Source organism: Prinia subflava, chromosome Z, assembly GCF_021018805.1.
Source record: "Prinia subflava isolate CZ2003 ecotype Zambia chromosome Z, Cam_Psub_1.2, whole genome shotgun sequence".
NCBI classification, from domain to species: Eukaryota; Metazoa; Chordata; class Aves; order Passeriformes; family Cisticolidae; genus Prinia; species Prinia subflava.
The window spans coordinates 68736225-68762910 of NC_086283.1; the positions used below are offsets into that span (position 1 = coordinate 68736225).

The following is a 26686-nucleotide window of genomic DNA, read 5'->3' on the forward strand; positions in this document are numbered from 1 at the left end:
TTTGGAGGTTTGGTTGTTTCTTTAAACAGGTCAGCTAGAGCGCTAGGTTTATCACTTCAGCTAAAAAATCAGAGTGCTGCCAAGTGGCAGATAAGAACTGGGGAAAGAATTTCTGAAATTCATTTCTGCAAGTGCACACTTTTATTTTTTAATACTGTTTGGGCTTTGGGATGGGGTTTTCGTGTGTATCTGCGTGTTGGCTGGTTTGTTGGTTTGTTTTTGTTTGTGGTGTTTTGTTTGTTTTTCTGATGCCTCAGTTGTATTATCCAGGAGTACTCTGTGCCTGCCCAAGGCCTACAAACAGGCTCCCTGCAGCATTCAGCCATCTTGGTCCATGCAACCTGTGTGGCCAAATGTGACATCACTCTGAAGAATAGCACAAAGAAAGACATTTATCACACCTAATTAAGGGCATCCAAAATAGTAAGTAACGATTCCAATAGCTTTACTGTCTCAGCACCCCTGTATTAAGTAGGAAGGGACTAGCAGGTTCTCCTGGCAAATAAGGCATCTCTAATAGGTAGGATGAATCAAGTTTCTCTCTCCTCACTGAACATAAATGAAGCCCTACAGTCAAGATAAACACAAAAAAAAGGCAAGAGAATCTGCACAGAAAGCAACACCACTGTACTTAATTAAGTATTAAGTTATTAGTTCTGCATTTGTAGGAATTTAATGATCAGAATATCATAATTTTTATGTCACTGCCCACTAGTGGGAGGTTGGAACTCAATGGTCTATTGGTCCTGTCCAGCCCAAACCACTTCATGGTTCTATTACTGTCTTTGTCTCAAATAAAAAATTTCCTTGGCAAATTTTCTTTCACTTCCCTGTGTTCTATTAGAACAGTCAGCAAAATAAATCCTCATGAATTTTGGTCTTTCTCAGCAAACTGCAGCAGTCTTCAAATGGAAATAAATCAACATAATCAAAATAAAGCAAATATATACACACATATTTGCCAGAAATAAATGTAACAAGTAAAGATTGCCTAGTAGTCTCCTTTTGGATGTTGTGCCGTGGGACACAATTGAAGAATGCACTCATAGTTTACCAGAAACAAAGCAAATTAATTCATTTTCTCTTAAAAGTCAAAAGAACATTCAATAAAAGGATCATGACAGCTTTGAGAGAACGTGGACTAGAGTTTCAGCAGATTATGCAATAACTTAACAAAGCTGAGCACACTGCTAGTGTTTGCCAAGTAGCAGTAACTGGTAACTTAAAATTGCATTTACGCTTTTTATTTCTACACGTTTTAAAGCTGACAAAGCACTACTAAACATTAGAGCAACTCGTGACACAACTATTTGACCAAAATCCAGAAACTGGATATTGTCTAATTATCAAATGAACATCAAAAAGAACAATAAAAAACTTAAAACTCAAAAGAGGAACAAATTATAGGAAGTATCTGCACTCAGTGTGTCCTATTAACACCATCTTTATTTCCTTTTTACAAAAAATAGAAATAACAACAGACAAACAATACTAAAAAAAGAAAATCAATGCTTTTGCCTTGATCTCACTGAGGAGCTGCGCAGGCAGAGTCCTGGATGAAACGTTGACAGTATATACTGTTGACAAAGGGTAATAAAGACATATGACAATATATCCATGCAAGACACAAAGTACAAAATGTGTTCTGTGGCCTAACAAACATTTTGGAGGTTGCAAGTGTCATAACAATTTTCAAATTGTTACTTCTGCTCACCCATGCCTTTACACAGCACAGCTTACAAACAAGTTACATATACACATATATCATAAAAAAAGATTTGTATATGGTCTAACTGATACAAATTAAGGCATCCTAACAGCTGCTGTTTTGCTGGTGAGGGATATGTCTCATACTAGTGTTTCAAAAGGCTATATTTCAAATATTTCAAACTAAGTGAGACATCAAGACATGGTTTAGAGGAAGAATTCCTGCAGCTCTGGCTCTTCAGTACTCTTTTGAGTGTCAGATTTCTGGGTTTTCCAGTTGATGTCATCATGCCTGGAGAAAAAAAAGGAGAAAATTACTCAGTGGTACACTAGAAGTATAAAGGAGTTGGCAATGTGTTTATTTACCCTTTTTTGTTCTCTTTGTATGTACTGAAATCTGAATTAATCTTTCTCTCTGGGCTTATTTTTCTAGACATGATGAGGAGCTTTTCAAGTCACAGCATTAATTAGTGTGCTGGTGTCACGTTCTGGTAATAATGCACGGTATATCAAAAAATTCCTTGTACTTTACAGAAAAGTAAAGTGACAGAAAGATCCACTGTAATCAACATTAGACATATCCTATCGGTTTCTGACTCTGCCTGTAATAGAATAATCTTGCCCCCATTAATAATCAGAGAGAAATGAACCTATCTATCTATTGTGCAGGAGATTTGAATGTCAGCCTGCCAATTAGAGTAGAAAAATTAAGCACAACGTATTTGTAGCATTCATTTTCTTCACTTCCTTTCATATGCTCTTGTTCTGAATTCCAGGAATGTTCCCCTTCTCTTCAATTAACCTTCCAACTGCTTGTTGACTAAGCATCCAGTCCATGGTAATTTTCAAACCCGTTAAGAGCCTCACATTTAGTTATTACTACTGCGGAGCTATCGAGATTTCTCCCGATAACTCCGAGGGTCCAGCCAGCGGAGAAATGGCTTAATAAAATAGCGAGACGGCTTCCCAGGATATGCTTTGTAAAATAAAGTTTTAATAACAGGAAAAATAATAAACGTTACAAAATGAAAAGAGATAAGCCGAGCACCGTGTACCAAGCAAAGCTACACAGGCTAAGGCACTCCCAAAAAGCCTCGTGTACCCTTATGCAGGCCCTTTAGTACTCGATGGTCTAGGTGGGCTTTTTTGGCTCTTGGCCCAATGAGATGGACACTAGACTTTGAGGTGCACTTCTAAAGTCCTATCACTGTGTCTGTGCTGGGACCAAGCCAATTACAGTGAGCAGGCTATAGAAAATTCTAGCTTCACTTCCTTATATGGAAACACCTGCTCGGGTACAGAAATGCACGACTACATCTCACCCTGTAAAATCATATTAAAAAAAGAAAAAAAAAGAAATAGTTACTTTGAAAAATTCTCACTTTTGTTCATAATTGTGATTGTGTCAATAACTTATTGTTATTTAACAATTTGGTTTATAGTTAAGCTGTAGTTTTATGGATTACAAAATTTTAAATTTGGTACTTTCTTTTTATTAGCCAATCTTTCAAAATTAATATTTAGTCTCAAATTACATATGAATCTTATTTTACTTTTTGTTTGGGGAGATTTTTTCAAGTGAACTATATTTTCTTTTTCTTCTACATAAAGATTTGATAATAACTTTTAACATACAACAACGAACAATTTTGACATGACAATAATAACTTCAGAAATTTTAACAGTGCAACTTTTATAAAACTTAAGTCTCTGCTTCAAACGTATTTCAGTGTCTATAGTGCTGGGCTGTGTCAAAATGCAGAAGTCTTTTTGAAGACACAGTCTGTGGTCACTCTGGGTCCTTTTGCATGCTCTTCTTGAGGTGTGTTCTGCTCTCCTTTCTTCTTTTGTAGTTGTGACTCAACTTCTTTTGCAGGAACTTTCTTAGAGTCTGTACCTGTGGAGACAAACAAAACCTCTCTCCCTGCCATAAAGGACAGGCTCTAAAATTTGTTTTCAGAATTTTTATGAATATGAGAGATTAAAAAACATATATATAACTTTGTTCAACCTTTCTATAATAGAAAGCACTACACCCTTTCCCATTTTTATCTTTTAAAGAGCATTTTTAGCTATTTGTGTGCTTTTTAACAATAGATTGGCTTTTGAATGAATTAGTTATAATATGTGGTAGACTTGATATGTTGAAAAACTTCTGTAATTTTAAGAACTGTACATTTAGGAATGAGAAATGTTTACAAGAGATGTTTTAATTGTCTTTTTTGGTCTTTTTCTCCTTTATGTGTTGAGGTAGAACATACTTTAAAAAGTGTGTGGTTAGACAAGTGAATTTGTTTGAATTGTTTAAATGGTTGATATTGCATGATACTTGTTTTTAATTTTGAGGGTTAACTTTTGCTGCTATTGATGGTGTAGTTAGTGTTTGGTAGTTTGGGCATGGTTGCACAATTGTCTTAATTTGACTTTGAGATATATGCGACACTTTTTACAAGAGCTGATGTATTTTGATGTATGGTTAAAAGTTTGCTGTTACCTTGCTATTTGCTATAAAACTTAGGAGTTTAGTGTTTGCTTTAATACAGTTGCTGTTGAGAAAAAAGGAAAAAGATTAGTATTTTAATGTGAATTTACAATTGATTAGAACTTTTTCTTGAGAGGTCTTCGCTCCCTCTACCAAACTTGCAACATAAAAATTTGTAAACATAAAATATGAACTTTGAAAAACATGTAGACAGTTGTTCTTTTTTGGTTTTGAGATATAGTTTTTAGACTTTCTTAAAATCTTATTTTTATTTTTTGGTGTTAGGATTTCACTACATGGTTATGAGATTTTAGATTTTCTTGGCTTATTTATAAAACGAATTGTTTTTAGAGGAGTATGAATTTTGAAAGGTTTTCAATTTAATTATAGAGATGAATTTAATAATTTTTTTTTTTTTTTTTTGTAATATTTATATGGGCCATTTTTAAAAACTTTTGAATTTTGAATTAACTATTTCAATTAAAGATATGAGCAAGCAAAATATTTTTGCAGAATCTTTTCCTGTAAAGGAAAAATTATTTAGGAATTCGCTTTTATAATTAGTTTGGAATATAAATTTTTTGGGCAAGTTATTACAATCTTCTTGCTTAATTGACAAAACAGAAAAGAAAAACCTTTTGTTTTGGAATTACTTGGTAGTCTTTTTGAGATCTTAATGAAAAAATTAACTTATAAAGTTCTGGGTTTCTTGTTAAAACTGCAAAATAAAAGAATAGGTCAGGGTTTTAAGGTATTTTGAGCCTGCTGCTTTGGTGGATTCTTGTGGTGGTTTTCATGACAGTCTTCTTTTGGACGAAGTCTACTTTGTATCTTGGCTGCTGGAATTGAACTGTTAGCTGTCTCTGTTCTGTTTTCTTGGAGGGTTTTAGACGATGATAAACTTTCACTGCTTCAGTCTTGCTCTGTCCTTGTTTTTGTTTTGTTTTGGTCTCCTGTCGCCAGAGCCGGGCTGGCTCTGGGGTGCTGGTTTCTTTCCTTATCTTGTGCCAGGGGTCTATGCTGGCTGATGAATCCTCTGAATCATCAGAGAAACTGCAGGACGTGTGGGAAACCTTCTGATTTTTCATCGGAGTTTGTTTACATTTCTCCGGCATGGGCGCCGCCATCTTGGGGAGGGCAAGTTCCGGGATGTCACATCTGGTTCCCACGCTCCTCACAGCCAGGGCGTGTCTGTCCAGGCTGTGGGTGGCAGCCCGGGGCGGTGCCCGAGGCTTGGGACCGCCCATGGAGGGGGAGCCTCCCGTGCTGGAGTGGGAGGAACTGAGCGACACATCAGATGGAGCGTGCCGCAGCGTCGGGCTGTACTGAGCCCGTCCACGTGGAGCTACAGTTTCTGCCTCAGAGATGGGGAGAATTCTACGTTTTTCATTGTTCTGTGAGCCCGCGCTTTCAGGGCTTTGTTCAAAACTCGCGCGCTCAAAATTAACGGACTGGGATCGCTCGTATCTCGTACTGGGTGACTGAGGGGGTGGGGAGGGCGGTTGGAATGGAACTCTTGCCTGCTTGGCCAAGGCTGGCACAGGTCCCACTCCGGGGGTCTGAGGACGGCTCGGGGGAGGGCTTTGAGCCCTTCCCTGCCTGCTTCTCGGGAGTAAATCAAACCGGTTTTTTCTGGGACTTGGGGCATCAGAACTTGGATTTTTATCTTCATGTCTAAGGTGAGCAGGAGCCTTTTTGCATTTTACTTTCTGGGCTCCTTTTTTATGGTTGCTTTTAGAGGCTTTTCCCAAGGTTTCTCTTTCTGCAGTTTCAAGTGTTTTTTCACTGCTGAGCCTTTCGCCTTCTTCTGTTACAAAGTCTAACACAGTTTTAAAGATGGGTCTTAATTTTAACACAGATTTTTTCTTTGAATTATACAACTTCAATCCTATTTTGTCCCAAAATTCCACTGTTACTGTTTCAGCTGTATTAGTGTCCGGATACTTTTTATAGACCCATTTCACAAGTTTTTTAAGTTCTTTCCTCTCAAACTTATAGTCTTGAATAGTCAGTTTATAATTAAAATAACAAAAGGTGTCTCGCTGTTCTACGGATTGCCGGGTCCCCATTGTCACTCACCAGAATGGCTCTTGTGATCTCCCGGCAGCTCTTGGTTGTCTCCGACTCTCTCAGGTCACTCGGTGATTAGTCTCCAGCTCTGCTAGACTGCAGCTTCTCTCTTCTAAAGAGTAATCCACCTTGTACCAGAATCGGTGTCCGGCAAAGACCCCCTCTCACCGGTAGAGGGGTTCAGTCAAAAGGCTCCCTCTCAGCCTTTTTGACCCAAAAATGTGGTTTTATTTTCACGACCAAAAAAACCACCACGAGCTCGCTTTTAAAAAAACGAAACCAAGAGCAAAATGGCCTAGCTGAACGTGAGGGCTCTCTGTCAGCAAACTTCGACTCAGTTACCCTAATGTAGGGTCCGTGTTCGAAGGCGCCATTTATCGAGATTTCTCCCGATAACTCCGAGGGTCCAGCCAGCGGAGAAATGGCTTAATAAAATAGCGAGACGGCTTCCCAGGATATGCTTTGTAAAATAAAGTTTTAATAACAGGAAAAATAATAAACGTTACAAAATGAAAAGAGATAAGCCGAGCACCGTGTACCAAGCAAAGCTACACAGGCTAAGGCACTCCCAAAAAGCCTCGTGTACCCTTATGCAGGCCCTTTAGTACTCGATGGTCTAGGTGGGCTTTTTTGGCTCTTGGCCCAATGAGATGGACACTAGACTTTGAGGTGCACTTCTAAAGTCCTATCACTGTGTCTGTGCTGGGACCAAGCCAATTACAGCGAGCAGGCTATAGAAAATTCTAGCTTCACTTCCTTATATGGAAACACCTGCTCGGGTACAGAAATGCACGACTACACGGAGCAAAACTCCTACAATACAATCATAATTAGCTGGTTTTCTGCTGCAAAGGACAGACACTAGAGTGAGAGCAAGAGTGTGTATCAAGAAGTTTGCCTTTAACTCACATATTGGTGATCCTGGCTCTTGTAAGCCAGAAGAGCTTTATTTCAGTCTACAACCATCAAAAAGGACCAAATATTCCCAAGAAACTTACACTTAGATAGTTAGATAACCTGGTGGTTACTTCAGGGTTTAACAGAAGCTAATCTCATTGACCATAGTTTTGTGTCCTAATAAGAAGGGCATGAGTGATCATTCTACTTCAAACTCCTCTTTATTCATCTAAATTACAATTGTCACACACCCAAAGCAAGAGCAAAAGGCACAGAACTGTGCCAGGTGAGACAGACTCTGCAGGACTGAGTCTGAGCAGCTAAAAGAGGAGCTTAACTCTTTGCCATACCTACATGTTGGCATTTTACAAGCACTGCTGTTATCATAGCATTAACCACGTGTCTTTGCTGAAGGATGCTTTCTAAGGCTAAGATCTACCTGCTCCATTGGCTTAGGCTTGCAGTGCTGAAAGAGCCTGTGGGAAAGTTCCCCATGTAGAGGCTGACTAGGCACACCAAAGACCCTCTTTGACAGCCTTACTGTTGCAATGGGACCTCAAAGAGAAAAATTCTTAGCTAATGCAGATGTCTCTAGGTGACAACACTTGAACAGACATGCCCTCTACAACTGTGTCTCCTGATCTGGAGAAAACGTATTAACAATATTGCTAATGAGTAACCAAGTTTCTAACTAAATTTCTAACATCTTCTAGTGCCTGTATCACCACTAATACATCCTGTCATGCAACAGGCAGTGATGCGTGATCACAGCACTTCACAAGAGAACAAATGTAAGTCTTCTGCAACAAAATTACTTTCACATTCATGGTATATTGTACTAATACAAATGATTACTATTTTGTTATACATATAGATAAACATTCTTTTTCTGGAGGATGTATTTGAAGTTGTAATTTATCCAGTATTAGGCCTAGCAGTGGGATACATATTAGGTTAGATCCATTCGCTGTTTTAGAAGTATACCCATTTTACTATCTGACAGACATCTGATGATGGATTCTGCTGAGTGTCCCCATGTAGGAACCAATTTTTGCTGTTGATAACTGTACATAATACAGGGTTTTATATTGATATGGTGAGTTACTGCTTATTTTAATGTAATGCAGATCTCAGATGATTTAAAGTGTGGGAAAGAACTGTTCATTGGCATACATATAAGATGGAAAAACTAATACAAGTACTTGCTTGGAGTTGTAATATGTAAAAGCCATCTAATCCTTCCGGAAGAGGAAAAAATATCCCAAACCATCTTGTACATCCAAAATTTCCTCCAAGGCTTTAAGAAAAATAAGGTGTAACAAATTTAAAAAGGCCACAAAAAAATCTAGCACAATCCTCTACTATTATGCTGTGACCAACTTGAAAGAGTAAACTACAAAGCCTTAATGTACTTTGGGGTATTTTGAATAAAAACAAAAAGCCCCCAAATTAACAGAAACTGAAGAAAAAAGTGCTGGAAACTAGATGACAGGAATGTCATTTCACTGAAAGTAGATTTTGCATGATGAGTTCAGATTTCAGAAAATGCTAATCAAATCTCCTATTACAAGGATGTAGTATCCAAATGGGCTTGGGACAGTGTTCAGAAATATAACTGCCCAATATAAAAATCTGTAAAGGTTTTAACCACCAAAGACCATCCTGTTTTCAAAACAGTTCTTTTTTTTCAAAACAGTTCTGAAAGGGTAACTACATAGTCTCCCCAGACTATCCAGGGAAAATTCAAACAGTGTCCAGGAGCTTGTAGTGCACACAGTAGTGATGCTCTTTTAACATTTAAATGTCACAGCTACTGGGCATCATGTAGTTGACAAATAACAGGCACCCATTTTGCTATTCAAAAATCACAACATATGCTAGAGATCATTACAAAAGCTAGCTCAGAAACTCTAAGAACCTTCAGGTCTGTGTCTGAATTTCTGAAAAGCAAAATACAACTTCCATTCTTACATGGTATTTGGAAATCTCATGCCACAGGCCTTGGCTAGAGTTTGCCCACTTCCTAATTTGTGGGTACTGTAACAGCCTGCTAAAGCTGTGCCCTTCATGCACTCTGCTCCTTGTTTCCTACTCAGTGGTTCTCCATGCATCCATGGTAATTGGGGCAGCTTTAGGTCATGGTGCCTGGACCAGGAGTGCCTGAAGGCACAGCCAGGAATTCATGCCCAACCAACACCCTCCCAGCAAGTGACTCCACAAACCTGCAGTGGCAGCCAGACTTTCCCTGTGTCTCACTTCTGGGAAAATGCCACATTGACAGGGATTTCTCACACAAGAAGAGTTACACAAAGGCAAGTGACAATTTACAACCAATGTCTACATCTGGGAGATGGATCTAACATAAGGATGAGATTAATCATTTTGTATTATTTTACGATCTGGACAGGCAGCTGGATGTTTTGACTGGAAGCTGCCCACTGATGCTCCCACAAACTGCTGCTATCCAGTTTTCTGCACAGACGTTTTCCTCTCTGTTTGCAGGAGAGAATGAAACCTCTTGGAATTCCTACAGTTTCTGGCTTCAAATAGGCTGTGCCAATGGCTTCTGAATAAGACTCACATTTCCATTACAGACATTGAGTTTTTAAGTATGGGAAGGTCCTGGCAATAGGAAACTAGTGAATGGATCCCCCTTCCTCCTTGTATTAGATATTTAGAAAACACTAACTTGAAGGTGACTTAGGGTCTTGAACTGCAGCATAACTAATATCAAACAAATGTTGCATCTCAGTTTAACAGAAAAAGAGAAAAGGAATTTGTGAGTGTTGAGAGCTAAGTGAAAATGACAGGTTATTTTTAGAGAACACTTACTTATAAAATAAACAAAAATTTTATCAAGTGTTGTTTTTTCCAACATTCCTCATGGAACTGAGGGACTGGTCTCTATCTGTCTGAATAATCCTGATGGAATAGGACTAAATTAAGGAGTTTGACCACAGTCAGAATTAATCAAACTTTAAAAAAACAGACTTGTTTCAAAGTCTAAGGGAGAGTAAGAAAAATATGTGAAAATAGAAGAATGCTTAGACTTAAAGTACAGCATTCTGCTTCATGTTCTCTATATTCTCTATTTAGAGATGAACTGTGGTGTTTTTGCTCTTCTCATGAGAGGAAATTTAATTTCCATTCTCATCTGGTACTTGACTTTCATTCAACAGAGGCAGAATACTCAGCCAAAGTCTGCTATACACCCTGGTGGATTTATGAGCAAGAAAGTTTCTGTACTTGCTTGGAACTGAAACCCTGCAGCCAGTTCAATGGTGACATCAGCAGAAATCCATCATAAATTTCTGCTTTTCTAGGAGTTTGGATGTTCACCTACTTCCCCTCTTGCGAATCGATTCCAGTGTTTCAGTTACAATGTTAACAAACATACAATTTGAGAAAAGAAGGCAACAGAGATGTTAAACATTACCATGCATAAGCACATACCAAGCATAGTTACACAGTTCTTCATTCAACGTGCTAGAAGAAAGACTGGTGCAGCTGAAGTAAGGATCCTAAGAAAGTACAACATCATATCAATTAAGAGCATGCACAGAGCTTCCCACATGGACAACATGAAAATCTACTAAAACATGCAGTCAGCCACAGTAACATTTTAACAGATTTCTTTTTGCACCTGAATCTGTTACCTCTTTGATATATGTGCTGTGGTCCTTTGGGCTGGTGTGAGAATTTAGTCTTTCCACAGTTCTGATGCTGGCAGCAGTGACATGCAAACACAGCCTTTTCACAGAACAAGTATTTTACATTGCAAGCATTAATACTGTTAGAATTACCTCATACAATCCTTCAAATTTCTTAGGGAACTACAAAAGCTGCTCATGGCCTTGCAACCTATCAGAACATCTTTGAAGATAGACTGTCTTTTCCCCTGTCACTATGAAATCTGAATCACCCACTTAAAAAAAAGGTACTGTGTTATAAAAATACTTCTTTGTTAAACTGGCTGTTCAACTAGATGGTGCATATCTTTAAATACTCAAATCAGTAGTTCATATTGTGATTCTGAGTAAACTTTAGAAATGCAGTCCCACTTCAACTTAGTCCTTTAGGTCTCCTTTGAATTTTTCATTCAGTTTCACTTAATATCATTTCAGTCTGCTATAGCATTACTGGTCTAACAGCACCCACTACTATGGACTATTCACTATTTCCCAGTTCTCTCTTTCCACTGTTTCTTTTGCGTCCTCTTTGCTGAAGATTTTCCTATACTTTTCTCCCATTACCTTGTCATACTTTCTACAGAATGTAATTTACTACTGCTGCTCCTCCTCCTATTGACCTGCTTTATGGTTTTTTTTCATCTTGAAATTATTCTTTCACCTCATGTCTTTCCATTTACCATTTCCCTCCCTCCCTGTCTTCCACAGAGGAATAAATCATCTACAATTCCCTCTCACTCACCTCTATTGTATCTCCAGATCCTCACAGTACTCTCCACTCTACATACTGCAGCCACAGTATTTCCTACATCTGTCTCTTCTATTCAGTATGAAATCACAGAATCACCGAATTAACCAGTTTGGAAAACACCTTTGAGATCACTGAGTCCAACCTGTGAGCTAAAACCTTCAAAGATGCATTTGTTCCAAGTATTTTCTCCTTTCTTTTAGAAAGGTGTACCAGCCTTTTAACTGCACACACCCCTCTTTCCCTTGGGTTCCCTGAAAATGCACTCCTTTCACTGCAGAAAGGGGAAGATCTGAATCCAGTATATTTTGTGACAGGCCAACCATCTGCTCTGACACAAGAAGACTCTGTGCTATGAGGAGAAGATGGTCAAAGACTTGCTGGTGACAGCTTCAACACTTAGGGCTGGCTGTAGCTCCCACAGAAGCAGGAGGGACCATTTCTGCAATTTTTCCTTGTTATTTTTCTTATTCTGTTGGCCTCATCAGTCTTTATAGGATAGGAGAGGGCTAGTCCTTCAGTTATTTACTCCTCAGAAGACCCACAGTTTCAAGACTGGCATTCTCATTGTGTGTTTTGTCACACACTGCAACACCAAACATCATTTCCATGTGAATCATTTCTCTGTGGAAAGCTTTCAACACAGAGTATATGAATCATGTGCCCTAGGAGTACAGACACTATACATAAGCAATATCTGTCACTCCTTGGAAAATTCTTCCAAAACTAAAAAGTGGATGGGCTTTCTGCAGCTCAAATACAATAAAGTCTTTGTGTGTATTGTTTTGCAATGGAAAGGCAGAAGGAAGACGCTGTCAAACTTATGCATTACTTAATGAGACAAGAAAAAAAAGGCCCCTCCTTCTTTCAGTGTACTCACTGGCTTGTTTCTTCCTTTAGAGACAACGGCTGGATTTCCCTTGCTTTCTGTTGTCTTCCTTCCTAGTGAGGTAAAAGGCAGCGTTGAGGAGGTTTTGATGAGGTTTGCTGTTTGACAATTGTTGTTGTTATTTTGGTTGCCACTCAGGGTCTCCATTATGGAGCGGAAGGCTCCAAAAGGCCTTTTCAGCTGGTCCCCTGCGTGCTCCCCAGAGCTGCCTGGAGCCCGCATCAGTCCCTTGCTCTGGTCTTTATCCTTTTCCTCGTTTATTTCTGACTCTGCTAGTTCCACCTGCACCACAGGCTCCTCGAAAGTCACTCGAAGTTTCACATTTTGAGAGGTTCTGTGCTTTGAAGAGGGAGACTTGAGAGCACTCTTAGGGCTGGTGGCAACCTTCTGAGCAGTGGCACTGTCTGTGCTGGATGGAGAGTTGTCTGCACAAAACTGGTTCTGAGGTACCGTTCCAGACTGATATGGGGCTTCATTGTCTGGATCGCTGCTCTCCGAAGTAGGGGAAGGACTGTGGCCATCCACAGACTTAGAGACCCTGATACCGAAAGGGAAGCGCCGTCCTGCTGTGGACGCGTGCTTCTTAAGCATCATGTTCAAACTCTCTGTGCTCTCAACACTCTCCACTATAGGCTGAGGTCTTGGTTTGTCAGTTCTTTTCACAGGGGTGTTCTTGTGGTCCTCAGAATTAGCTGAATCTGTATCAGACTCACTGAGAGACCGCTGCATCAGTTGCCTCAGTCGGGCTAACTTCAGCTCCCTTTTCTCTGGCAAAATCTTCTTCACGTTCTTGGAGGATGTGTGAGCATCCTGAAACTCCAAAGTCAGCTTTTCCTGCATACAGACATTTTCAGAGATTTCCTTCCCCAACAACTGGCGCAAGATTTTATCTGAGTCCTCATCTTTTATCTTAGCTCGAGCACGACCAGATGTGCTCGTTCCCAAGCTGCCAAGAATCTGAATCCCATCTTGGGTGTTCAATTTACTTTTTGGGGGAGACAATTCATCTGCTTCAGATGGTTTCCACTGGGGTTTGCCAGAAGCAGGAGATGACGGCAAGCTTAAAAAAAAGAAAAAAAGAGGAAATGTCACAGCAAAATTAAGTCATATCTAGAACATGAAATTGGCATTTCCAGTGTACGAGTCTGTCTCAGTTTATTGTTACTTATCCTTTTCATCGCTGCTCACATGGAATTCATTACTGTGATGCCACAGAAAAGATTACACAGAGAAGTATATTACACTGTTTCCACTCCTATACAGAATTTGAGTATCTTCACTTTCTCTTATTAAAAAAAAATCTCCTTAAAATCAAAACTTAGAATGGTTATTTAAACACTAAATATGACTTTATGAGGAAAACTCTAGAGACACTACTCTTATTTGTGTGAGTTGACAGGAAACTCCACAAAAAAATGTCACAAGGCCAAATTCCTACTATCCAAGTCATATCATAATAAAAAAGTAGTTTATTCTAAGTCCTGTCAAAGTACCACCTCTCTGCATAGCAATGATTTCATAAATCTAAACTGCATCTGGCATTAATAATAACAACCATATAAGACCTCATAAAAATTCAGGGCAATTTGCACTCGAAACCTTTTCAGACATAAAATACTGAAAAGCAAGAGAAAGGTGACATGAATGTATTTCAATACTAATAGAATAATAAATTAAATTTAGAACTCCAACTGTTTTACAGAAGGAAACAGCAATTTCAACAATGCTGGATTTGTGAAGAATGTAAATTGCAGAGACCTTTTCTTTTCCTGAGACATATGCTAGAGCTCATAACACTTCACATTCTTACTTTAAAACATTTTCTTCTAAGAAAGGACAAGGTGACAAAATTTAGGTTCTTGTGAGGCTGGCAAGCACCTTCTGCTCTGATGAGTCCATAGTTCTCACAGTGTAAAAAATTCACATGCTTATACAAAATACCTCATTTTCAATTAATTTTATGCTTTTTTTTTCCTATGGCAAACCTAAACACTCTGAAGAACATGCATTTATCTACAGCACACATTCCTAATAAAAGGGATATGCTCTGCCTCCCTCAAAAAGGGATATGAGATCTGCCTCCATGGATGATGAAAATATCTGTGAGTTCCAAACAGAAAGAAAAGTAGTAGCCAAGTATGAAATAAAATAAACAGAGTGTAATTTTCAGACTTGCTCATTTAACTAAAACAATGTTGAAGCCTACCCTTTTACAGGAATAATGAATGATGAGGGATCTGCTTTCACCTGATCTTATCTGATACTGAAAGCAAAACAGCCTTGATGCACCTCAGAACTCAGATGAGACACCACTTGGAAAGATCAGGCAGCAAAAGTCACAGAGACCAAATGAGCTGGAAAACAGCTTTTGGTTCCATTGTCCCTGTTGAGCTGGCACACAGGGAAGACAAAGATTCCTAAAAAAGGGCAAAACCCCCTTTTTCCAACATGGTGTTCTACTTCAGCAGAACTTTGGAGTTTACAAGTTCCTTTACACAAATGTGTCTCCAATCCTAATGTCTTTGTTATCTACAACTGCAACTGTTTGCACTTCTCTGAAACAGTGACACGTGAAATTCAGGGCCATGGAGCACTTGTACAGAAAAAATGCTCAGGATTCTGTGGGAATTGAAAACAAGCAGTCACTGACCCTACAAGCTCATACTTGATGACCCAACGCTCTGATCACCAATGGCTGCCAAAGCTTTTATGCTGGCTTTACAGTTCCACATATATACGTAGCTCCATAACAACTCTGAAACAGGGTTTCAGCAAGCACTGTATATGGCTTCCAGAGAGGAAAACAGATTCAAAATAAGGATAAACCAAGATCTATTTGCATGTCAATTACTTTATTTCTTTCAAAATCATCTTCAGATTGCTGTGCGAGTGAAGTCATGCTTGCTTCATCTGCTTCCATGCAGGTGTCTCAACATCAGAGAGATCCAGCCCTCTGTCTTCCTCTTTAATGTCTGAAACTTGTGTTTCTTTCTGTGACTTCAGACAGGATAGGTATACCTAAATATATATATTTACGTAATACATAAAGTTTCTAGAGTTTTGACTTTTTTATACAAGCTACAGTAGGCAAAAGATTTAATGAGTATAAGGAGACTTATTAATATGAAAGCAGATTTTTTTGCTAACTTTTTATAACTTACTGCTAAAGTAATGACAGACCAACAAAACATCAAACTTTACTAAAGGGGAAAACCCTTTCCTAGGGTTTCTAGCATCTTCTGCTGCTCATCCAATTCAAAATATACTACATTCCACTGTAAAACTGGCTTTCACTCTGTTGGGAAGCAGGGACTGTTTAATCTATACTCAGAAATTTCCAATTTATTATTATTATTATCAGCATTACTCATTGTCAAATTCTAGAAGCTCAGCTTCAAGTCTATCAGGTAAAACCCCCACATTTTCTTTAGAGAACACATCTACTGTTTAGCCAGATGACAGCTTCTCCTGATAACTGATATATTATGAAAGTGTGCAAATACAGGCTGCCATCACCTTACCTTGGAAACATGGGCAGTGACTTGCCCTCTGGCCGCTGGGCTTCTAAAAGCTGCTGGAGCTGGTTCTGTAATGTCACACGTTCCACAGTCTGCCTGCAAGAACATGTGAGACTGTTTACCTCAAACTGTAAAACTGACTGCATAAGTAAGTTACAGGAAAATTGATACTACCCTTTCAACTTGGTATTAAAGAAAGAAGTCCTCTTCATCTGTACTTTATGTACTGAATAGAGAACTTAGAAGTAAGAACATAGAGAGTTTGTACTTCTGTCTGAATCTCTGCTGACATTTTGTGATCACTGTACAAGAGCAACTGAGAAAAACTTGTCAGATTATTTATTATACTTCATGTAAGGACAAGTGTGTGACCATAAGCAACAGCGAATTGTAACTGAGTGACTCACAGACACAATAATATGGTAAACTTAGGGCCATTTTGCTTCTTACTTGTTTATGGAAAAGAATAGAAAGTGCACAGATTAGGCAGTCACCTCCTATGTTCGGTGGATGGTCTTTGCCATATGAACAATAGCTCAGACAACTGCTCTCTTTCTATCTGCACAGGAACTCAGAGTAGAGTTTCTGCGCACTGGAAAGGATTGGTCCAAACTACCAATGGAGGAGTTAGGTATTTGATGGAGTTAGGTATTTGATGTCCATACCACATCTGCTTGTTGCACAGCCTTTCCAAAGGTCCCACTGGGGCTCTGTATCCACCTTATCCCTGTGCTATATCTACCCAAGTTTATCACTTTTAGTGTGGTGTTGTGATCTACACTGTTTTCCAAATAACTTTAGAGACAGCACTTAAAAAATTGCACTAGTACCTAAAAATTGCTAGTAATATGAGAGTGATATCTACAGCACAAATTCCATTTTCCATTTATCACCTTTAATCACATCTGTTGTCCTGCAACATACCTATTTCCCTAGGAAGGTCTCAGCTGAGCTGCTTATAACCTGCAAGCCTCAAGCAGATTTATGGCAGATCAATCTGAATGCCACAAAAACGTCTTCTTTTCCCTACTTCCATACCATTCAGACATTCCATTCTTACATCAAAACACTAGTTTTTGCTGACCACCACAGACAACATCTGTTTAGTGATCTGTAATTTCCAGTGCACCTAAACACTGCACATACAGAATTATTAGAAAACTTCTAGAAAATTAGATATTTTGAGGTTTCTGTTCCCTGATCCCGACCAAATCACTATGGGAAAATTACTTTTTATGTGCTTCCCCCAGTCTCTGCTTCTGTTGCTGTCTAAGTAATATGTTTTTAGTACTTTTATTCTTGTTGGATATCCAGAACTACGGCAGTTCTCTACCAGTGAGCTGGACACTTTCCTAGCTCACATGCCATCAGCAAAATATCTAGCTGTGCTCCAAATGCAGTCCTTATAAGTGGCAATGTCAAAGCCAGAAAGACTCCAGATCACTTTTTAGACTAGAAGTTGTACTTGCAGGGCTGTCAGAAAACAAATGTTTTACTTTTAATATATCAAAGTGAGTTTGAAAAGTGCAATAAAAACAAAGGTGTGATCTTGACATACTACCTTGCATTTTACAACACAGCCATGCTTTATGTAGATCCTTTCTTCCTTTAATTTTCCATCTTCCTCCTCTGGCCTATACACTTCCTTGGACTATTTCAAAATTACTCCTACTATTTGTCAATTAGCTTACATTGCAGCTCTACAGATACTCTCCTATAAGAGCCAGTGAAACTCTTTTTAGCTTGTGATGCAATTAATCTGTTTTCTTTCCTTTTATCATTCCTTCAACTTCTTATTCTAAATAATACAGCTAACAGTTTTTTATGTTTTTAGCTTCAGTGGAGTTCTTTGACATGTCTTCTTCGTGAGGTAGTGTTCTCACTCCCCTTAAACAATTTATTGTGCGAAACAAGTTGAAGTTGACTCCATTTTCACAGTTTAACTAGTCAGTACATAAGTCACAGACACCCACACATCTTGACAGCACTATCCCTGAATATAAATAACATACACATATATATTCTAAGATAACATTGGAAATGGGATAACAACTTCTTGGAATAGCAATATTACAAAGTATTAAAGCCAGACTGATTTAGGATTCAAGATCACTGTAACTTCAGGGGTAAGAAGGTATACTTGTTTCATTATAATTGATGGCCAAATTCTGGGGATCTTAGCTTAGCCAGTGCTCCTAGCGAGTAATTTGTAAGGGCCCTTCAGTGTCCAGTTAGACATCTGGGGATCCCAAATACCTCCTTATGAAATCAGGGAGCTCAGTAACTGCAGAGGGAATAGGCTGAGGCACTGGGCTCTGCAGGAGCATCTCTCATAGCATGTTTTCTTATTTCTCTGTTTTTTTCAAATAACTCAGAAATGACTATGCTACAAAGCAGAACATAAAATGGCTTAATTAAGTAAAAAAGAGACGAACTTTGCAAAGTTTATATTAAGTTTCTTACTATATGTCTATATAACGTATTCTACCCCCCAAAAAAACTCCAACCAACCAAAAACCCCAGCAACTTGCACACACTTTACCATACCACTACAGGAATTTTTACTCAGTTATTTTTACAGCTATTCCTAAGATGTTCCACTAAAATTATGTATTTCTTTCATAAAAAACAGACAAGTGCCTACAACAGTGAATATTAGGTTATTTTCTCAACTTCATTGTTTGACTCATGGTTTGTTTTGATATTTGCCTTGACAGAGATTTTGGCTTGATAGCATATCAAGAGAACCAGTAGGTGTCTCGCTCACTAATTGATCTGCCCATTCAGGTCCATAAATGTAGGACAGCACAATCTGGAAATGCAGGTGCATTGTCAGGCAGCCTTTTAAAAGAAGTCAATGGAAGCACTCACTTTATGTCATTAATTCTGACATGGTTTCTTCAGACCAGGAAAGACCAAATAATACAAGTTACACTGCATGTAGGAATTTTCTTCACTGGCAACTACAGATTTTTTTTTTTGGCAGGTAAAATCACTGAGAGAACAGCTAAGATTGTAAGACCAGTGAAGACCTCAGAAACTAAAATGAAAACAAATTATTTTGTATAGTCTGTATGGGAAACTTTTGTGATGTCCTAAGTATTTTGTTTAGCTCAGAAAGTCATACTGGATCTAAAAAACTTCTGTAATTAGCAAGAGATTTAAATACCTGCTGTTGCTGAAGCCAGTAACAGCAGGTATTTATGGGCTACTTTCCTTTCTACCTATGGAAAGAATTACTTGTTTTTTTCCCTTTTGGGGGAAATCCTCAGTTAATCCTCTTGTGAAGATTTGATGTAACATTTGTAATTTCCACTTATTTCCTTCTTCCAAATATAACGGCTCTTGCCCTTGAATGGAGACTTAGCTCAGAATATTTTTCTATACTCCTCTGTATTTGTCACCTGAGCTGCTTTGGTTCAAAGAGCTGAAAGATGTGAAGACTGGAAAAATGTGATATTATTGTGTTAATTTTGTGCCTTCTGTTAAGGAATGGCTCCAAACAGTATGATGGCTTGGAAAAACTCTCTAGAACTCCTCTGTGTTGCTTGATGACTGGAAGAACTTAAAAAGAGAATGGAAGGTGATACATCCCTCTTTGAGTTAAAACCATTGAAGGTACAGGTCTTAATAAGTGCTTGTCTAAGAGAATTTCTGCACTGCTTTTCTTCTTGCAGTATATCAACCATACCAGTCTTCCTGTGGCTGGGGAAATAGTGTCACCAGACAAAGCTCTTCTGTTTCATCACTAAGGCACTCAAAGAGGATTGCATGATCAGATCATGCTTATGGAAGCTGAAGGAAAGCTGGGAAACACATAGAAGCCCTCAGTGTTGATACTGACTGTTCAGGTATATCCATCATGATACAATCATACCTCTTTTGTCTCTAGAATAATGTTCATTAACCCTGGGAGAAGTATTTGGTGAGAATCTAGGAAAACAAGCTCAACTGCCCAGGTTGCAGTTATTCCTATGTAACAGTTACATTAGATACATTTGAAAGAATTAGATGGCAAACTTGACTTCATCTGTTGTCATCTAATGTCTTCAGGATCTTCAGAACTGCTTATAGGATCTTCTGGGGGGTTGCAGCCAGTGAATTCTCCTGCTGTAATAAAGGCCCCCTTGACAAGCTGCTCCATAGATGTACTTTGTACCATCCTTGGATTTTTCAGAAGCAGCAGGACAGCAAAACAGGGCAAGAGTCTTCTTCCATCATCCCTTCTGGCTCCTGAGCATGAGCCTCTGAACATGGTCCACTGCATCTATCAAAACCACTTGTGGCCTGAGGCCTGCAGCCCAAATAGCATGCAGAAGCTGCTCCTTCAAGCAGAAAACAGATTATTTCACTGCCTCAGTAAACTGCAACAGGGTTGCACAAGAGATATATCTTTGTAGAAGAGGGAGAAAAGGCTGCTGCTGCACTCACTGAAACTAATCTGAAGACTGAAAAATAGGCTGCTGAAGGGAAGCAGACTCAACTTCAGCCGAAATAAGCAAAGAAACTCATCAGGAGGCAGATAAGAATAATTTCAATGACTTCCTATGGATGCAGCCTGTGAGACAACAGGGATACTTGAAAAAGTGTTAATTGTTTTTTCATTAAAGTCACAACTAGATTATTTCTCTGGGAGTAAGCAGCCTGCAGACTCACATAACAACTCCTTTTTTTTCCATGTAAGAGGTAAAATTTTTATCAAGTACTGGGTGAGAACAACAAAAAAAAGGGTATTCTGTGGCTGCCACCTCTGCTTCCTAGTGTGCGTGGTTTTTCATTTTTTTTTTCCTGCTGAATTATGGGGAAAATATATTTCATTATATATTGATATGAGTCAGATGCTAATGCTGTCTTCTAGGGAAATGTCCTATGTTTATTTTTTTCCTTCATGTCATATGATTGTATTTTTCAGCAAATGGACCAAGTACAGCCAGGTACATCGACATGTCCAGGGAACACTGTCAGGCTGTAAAATTACTAAAATGGTAAATGTTATAATGATTGCCAGTTCAGTATTTGTATTTTTGACAGTATAAAAGCATGAAGATATTGCAAAGAGAAAATGTAAAGGTAAAGACAGGGAGATCACTTCCCTGTTACTGTCATGGGCAAAAGAGATTCAACATGGGGGTTTAAACTCAATTAGCATAAATATTTCATTACTGGTTCAGGCATTGGGAAACAAAGGATAGACATTTAAAACATCTATCTTCCCCTCTTTCAAGCTCAGCTTCTCTCTCAGATTCATCTGCTCACCTAGCTCCTCTTCATCATTCTCAGGCTTCACTCCAGACACCTCTCTTGCCCTCTTGTCATTGCTGCAGGTTACTCCCAATCCTTTCAGTAAGGCAACATGCAACATAGGGTTCATGTGTAGCAGTTTCTCTCTGTTGTTCCTTTTTTTCCACCCTTTCCTGTTCCCTAGCATGTGTCCTTTTCAGGCTGCATTTCAGTCTAGAAATCACTGGCTCTGGACTTGTCCATGGGCTGCAGCCCTTTCAAGGGATGTACCTGTCTTACCATGGGTACTCCATGGACCATTTTGGGGTGTGCCTTCTCCACCTTGGTGCACCTCCAGCTCCTCTGGCCTTGCTGTTCCCTCTGATTGTCACTCTGCTGTTTTCTTCGCCTCTCTGGCATTTTCTGCTCTTTTTCAGATATGTTTTCTCAGGGGTGCTACAAGAATGACTGCTGGGGCTTAGCTGTGTCCTGCAGTGGGTCTATTGCAGAGAGCTCTGTCAAGCAAAGGGAAACCCCTCACTTGTTCTCACTGAGGCCAGTCTGCATCTCCCCTGCTAGAATAATACTGTAATTTATACCCAGTACAACTAGCTACACATTTATCACCATAAAATTATATAGTCTCCTTGAAACATGGCGTTATCAGAAGTAATTTTCGTGGACTGTGATAGCTGACATCTTAATCACATATCTATGCTGGAATGATGTCAGGTTGGTGCTGATAGTTTCTAGGAGTCTTATGAGGATACTGACATGTTAAGCCACAGTAACTGTATCTACAATTAAACCAAGCAATTAGAATAATTTGTGTTTCAAAATAATAGGCTCTTTACAGAAAGTTCAATAAAAAACATACCAAAATATTAAAACCAGTTCATATGAAAAAATATAGAATAGAAGATATTTTCTGAGTCACCATTGTAGGTTTTGGTTTTGGTCTTTTCCAAGACCAAGAAATATCCTTCGAACTATTATTTTTACTATTCCTCCCAACATCAATACCCAGCACTGTAACCTGTATATAAAAGCTATATGAACAGAAATAATGATCTGCAATGATGTCATTGCAAGATATGCAAAGGGAATGGAATTCTTCATACATACCCTTTTCAGCTGTCCCTCCCTTCATGTATGTACACAACAAACTGCCACAAAAAGAACAGCTGAAAAACTGAGCTGCTAAAGGTGAAGGGACAAATACTTGAGAGCAAGAAAGAGTGGAGAAATAAGGTAGAAATATGACTTTAAAGTGTCACATATAAGAAGAAGAAAATAGACACTGCTAATAAACTGAAGATGAATTAAGGTATTGTTTTAAGATCAATCCCTCTTGCCAACAACAAAACACTTACTCCTTCAGCTGCTTAGTCAGCTTGACAACCTGAGAGGCCAGTGACATACATGTCTCCACAACTACTAAGTAGCGGGAACACATGGTGTGCCCGTGTCGCTCAGCACTTTGTGAGGGTTTCTCTCCCACGTGGTTTTGCATGGTGACATTTGCTCCATATTCAACCAAAGTCTGTAAAAACACAAAAGGGAACACTGACATCTGTAAGTATAAATCTCTGCTGGGAATTCTGATCAGTACAAGAATGGTTGGACAAAAAGCACTCCTGATCAAAATGCTTGAAAAACATTAGTCTAAGCCAGTCATTTTTAAAATTCATCCACTGAAAAATCTGTTTGCAGCTTGATTTCAAAACACACATCTATAAATTCTACCACACAGGTGCAACAGTAACATAGAAGAGTGAGCTGCAGTTCAGAAGTGTTAAAAAGAGACTATATTTTATGTATTATTCTTTTCCTCTTGAAGTTCTACTAAATTAATTAGTTTTCTGTTCATTCATTTGTACAGCATAGCATCACTTGTAGCATTCATACAGTGAGTGGGACTACCAAATGAAAAGAGAGGACTTCCATTTGGCCACCTATTGATTCTCTCCTGCACCACAGTAATAAACTTTTGCAGATGCACCTATGTGTGCACTATAGAACATTGTAGTAACTTTACACATGGCAGACCTAGAAAAGAAGACACAGGACACCTGTTCTAGATTGCATCCGGGTCCAGAGCAGCATGAACACATTGCTAGCCAGTTTATGGTGGATGGTGATGAGCTGTAATGACTTATCAGGTCTGTCCCTGGGATCTCCACAGTGCAAGGTGTTGCAACACACCCTCAGAATCTCATTTCAGTAATATCGTTGCTACAGTATTTGTCAACTCCTTTTGTTGTGCAGCCCTCTATTTTCTACCACACCAGAATCTCTGTTTAATACACGCGATAGGGAAGCCTCAGTGTCCCGACTCCTTAACTAAGTAATGCCTAGATATTGAAAGATAGGGCACATATTTTAGATCAGATATGCAAAAATTTCTTATTGCAGATAAAGAACTGTACAATGATTTTGTCAATCTAGTTGGAATTTTGGGGGGGTTATGTCACTGTGGCTTTTTAATGCTGAGAGAAGTCTCACTGCTTTGCACTTGCTTGGTTAATCACTACTTTCTTTTGAAGACATACTGAAATATATGTCGGTTTTTAGTCTTCAAGAAAAATAGTATCTTATACCCTCATGTATATCCCTGTGTTATTCACAGTACCAGCAGAGAACCCTAGCTTGCTGCTGGAGAACCATCCAGGTTGTAAGCATGAAATTTGAGTTATTCTGAGACTAGAATAAAGAGTTCCATGTGTTCTGAGTGGCTGACTTCAAGACATCCAATAAGTGAACAAGATTTGAGACAAAGTCTTCCTTCTTTATGATCTCTTTGTGATAATCAGAGTTAGGAACTATTTGCATTACTGGAGCAGGTAAAATAGGACCTAAACATTCTCAGCAATGCTTTGATACATATTGATACCAGCCCCTAGGAGAACTTGTGAACTCAGACAGCCAGAAACGACAGCATCATTAACTTTATGCATACACATGCAGAAGAGGAATTGCATGGCTGAGCTCTTGGGTGACTTATCCAAGCAGAGTTGGTAACCCACTGAGGGCTGATGTGACTTGGCTGAGCACAAACAGCACAGAGACCTCTACATCTGCTGACAGAGCAATGGAATGGGTAGTCTGTCTGATCTGCTAAAACCATGGAGAAAGGAAAGTTATGAACACATGCACTGCATCTCATATCAACAGATTTGGCTTCATTTGCCAAGAAAGAAAACAAAAGAGAGTTATGACCTTGCACAAAGTAATCATATAGTTTAAAACATGCTGGAAGTGTCATAGACACAATGAGTAAGCAGGCCAGGGAATCACTGACAGCCTGTGATTCTTCATTTTTTTATGCTGCTGCCTATAGTTTCCCTTTCTTCTTACCAGATTATTCACTGTACATTATTTTAACTTAGACTGTAAGTTTACTGGGCACAGGGCTTATTTTGTTTCACAGCACAACAAAACATCAACTACACTTAAGACTGTGAGATGTTAATGAAGTGATATTACTGACATTGTGTATTTTTGTCACCACTAGATATTTTCATGACTTATTTCTCATGGCCTCAATCCAACAAAAAGCACTTGTTGAATTGCATATTGACCTAAAATAAAATAATTAGAAATCTAAGCCATTAGTAAAGTTTGTTCTTCACAGAGAAAGCAGAGCTAGTATCTTGGTTTAGTTTTATCCACAAGAACAGACTGCAGATGTCACCACTCTGTTCAAAATAATCTACACCCATTTCTCCTTCAAAAGTGCTGCACGTCTTGATGAGGCACTGCTGAGATAGCAACCCTAAACAAACACCCCATGGCAGCTCTAAGCACACCCTCTTCCACAACAGTGCCCTCCACTAGTGAATAATAAACGTTTCCTCTGTCCGTTTTTTCCAACAGATCATAGCAACTGGCTACAATACAATAATAAACCCACTAGATTCAGCATGGATGTGGTGGCTTGCTTATTTTATTCCCATATGAGTTCTACAGGATCCATTCCTCATGCCTTTAAGAAAAAAGACATGTCCCCTTATAAGAAAATGCAGAGATGGTCATGTTCTCCAAATCTGTCTTCTGACAAGACTGTCTTCTTTTCAAGTCTATTCATTCAGCTCAACCTGTTTTTCTTTTTTATTATGTGATACTCTCAAACCGGCTTTTACAGAGTTACATCTTCTTGGTGACCAAATAGATAAATAGACTGTAATAATGATGATAATGATAATGATAATAATAATAATAATAATAATAATAATAACAATAGCTCTGCAGCTGTAGATCCAACATAACAGTGTGCACAAATATACTTAGCTCTTTAGAGCTTAACCTCTGAAGAGATTAGCTAATAACAATTCTATTTCTTTTAGGGTTGAACTAATACAAATGTTCTGTATTTGCAGTGGTCTGAAGGGTGATGTGGATTGGTGCATGTGTGGTAACAGGAATACGTGTTTACTGATACATATCTGAGTCCTTTGAGAATTACTGCTCCTTCTTAGACATGCTTTCCTCCATAACTTGACTTAATCACTTCAATTTTTATTTCTTGCCTTTCTGTCAAGGGATTATTTATTCTTTTATCTGTTCTTCTCCAATGACTAGTTTGTTTATCAAATATCTCTCTGCAATTTCCCGGAATTATTTTACTATTATTTCTCTCCAAACAACTTTTGCTCAAAGTGCCAACAGCACAAACACTGAAATGTACTCCTGTGACTAATGGTTCTGTAAATTTGATGGACAGAGGGTACATTAACTAACTCAAAGTTAAGTTGCTTCACCTTCAGTAATTTACCAGAAGCTCTGATCAGCCAGAGACCTTCCAGTGACTGGAAGCTGCCAGACTTGGCACCCATGTATAACAAGGGTTTGAAGAAGGATCCAGGGAAGAGCAGGCCTGTCAGCCTGATCTCAGTGTCAGGTAAGGTCATAGAGCAGATCATCCTGGCTATCCCCATGCAACAAGAACAGGACAACCAGGGGATCTCACCCATAGCTTGGGTTTATGAAAGGCAGGTTCTGCTTGATTAACCCGATCTCATTCTATGACCAAGTGACCTGCCTAGTGGATGAGGAAAAGGCTGTGGATGTGTTTACCTACACTTAGTAAAGCCTTTGATATGGTTTCCCACAGTCTTCTGGAGAATCTGGGTGCCTATCGTGTGGATGTACTGCTCACTGAGTGAAAAACTGGCTGGATGGCAGAGCTCTGAGAGAGGAGGTGAGTGTATCTGCATCCAGCCTATGGGACGTATCTGCACCCACCTATGGGTGGTGTTTCCCAGGGCTCAGGGTTTGGGCCACTCCTGTTTAATATAATCAACAACATGGACAAAGGGATCAAGTGCATTGTCAGTAAATTCACAGGTTATGCCAAGTTGGGCAGGAGCGCTCATTTGCTGGAGGGCACAAAAGCTCTGCAAAGGGATCTGCACATACTGGATCAAAGGGCTGAGGCCAACTAGGTAAGATTCAACTGTACTGGGA

The 26686-nt window shown here is 39.0% G+C and overlaps 1 protein-coding gene across 3 annotated transcripts in view; it reads right to left on the reverse strand.

Moving 5' to 3' along the window:
- Positions 1-1428: 1428 nt before the first annotated feature.
- Positions 1429-26686, reverse strand: part of SNCAIP (synuclein alpha interacting protein) — a 95000-nt gene continuing 69742 nt past the window's right edge. For 2 of the 3 annotated variants that reach the window (XM_063422008.1, XM_063422009.1), the window contains exons 8-12: positions 22594-22763; positions 16004-16096; positions 12474-13542; positions 10610-10677; positions 1429-1999 (exon numbers count right to left, since the gene is read on the reverse strand). In XM_063422008.1, the coding sequence (XP_063278078.1) occupies positions 1915-1999; positions 10610-10677; positions 12474-13542; positions 16004-16096; positions 22594-22763 (1485 nt within the window). In that variant the 3' untranslated portion in view covers positions 1429-1914. The remainder of the gene's footprint in view (positions 2000-10609; positions 10678-12473; positions 13543-16003; positions 16097-22593; positions 22764-26686) is intronic. The other variant, XM_063422010.1, reaches the window with a different exon arrangement.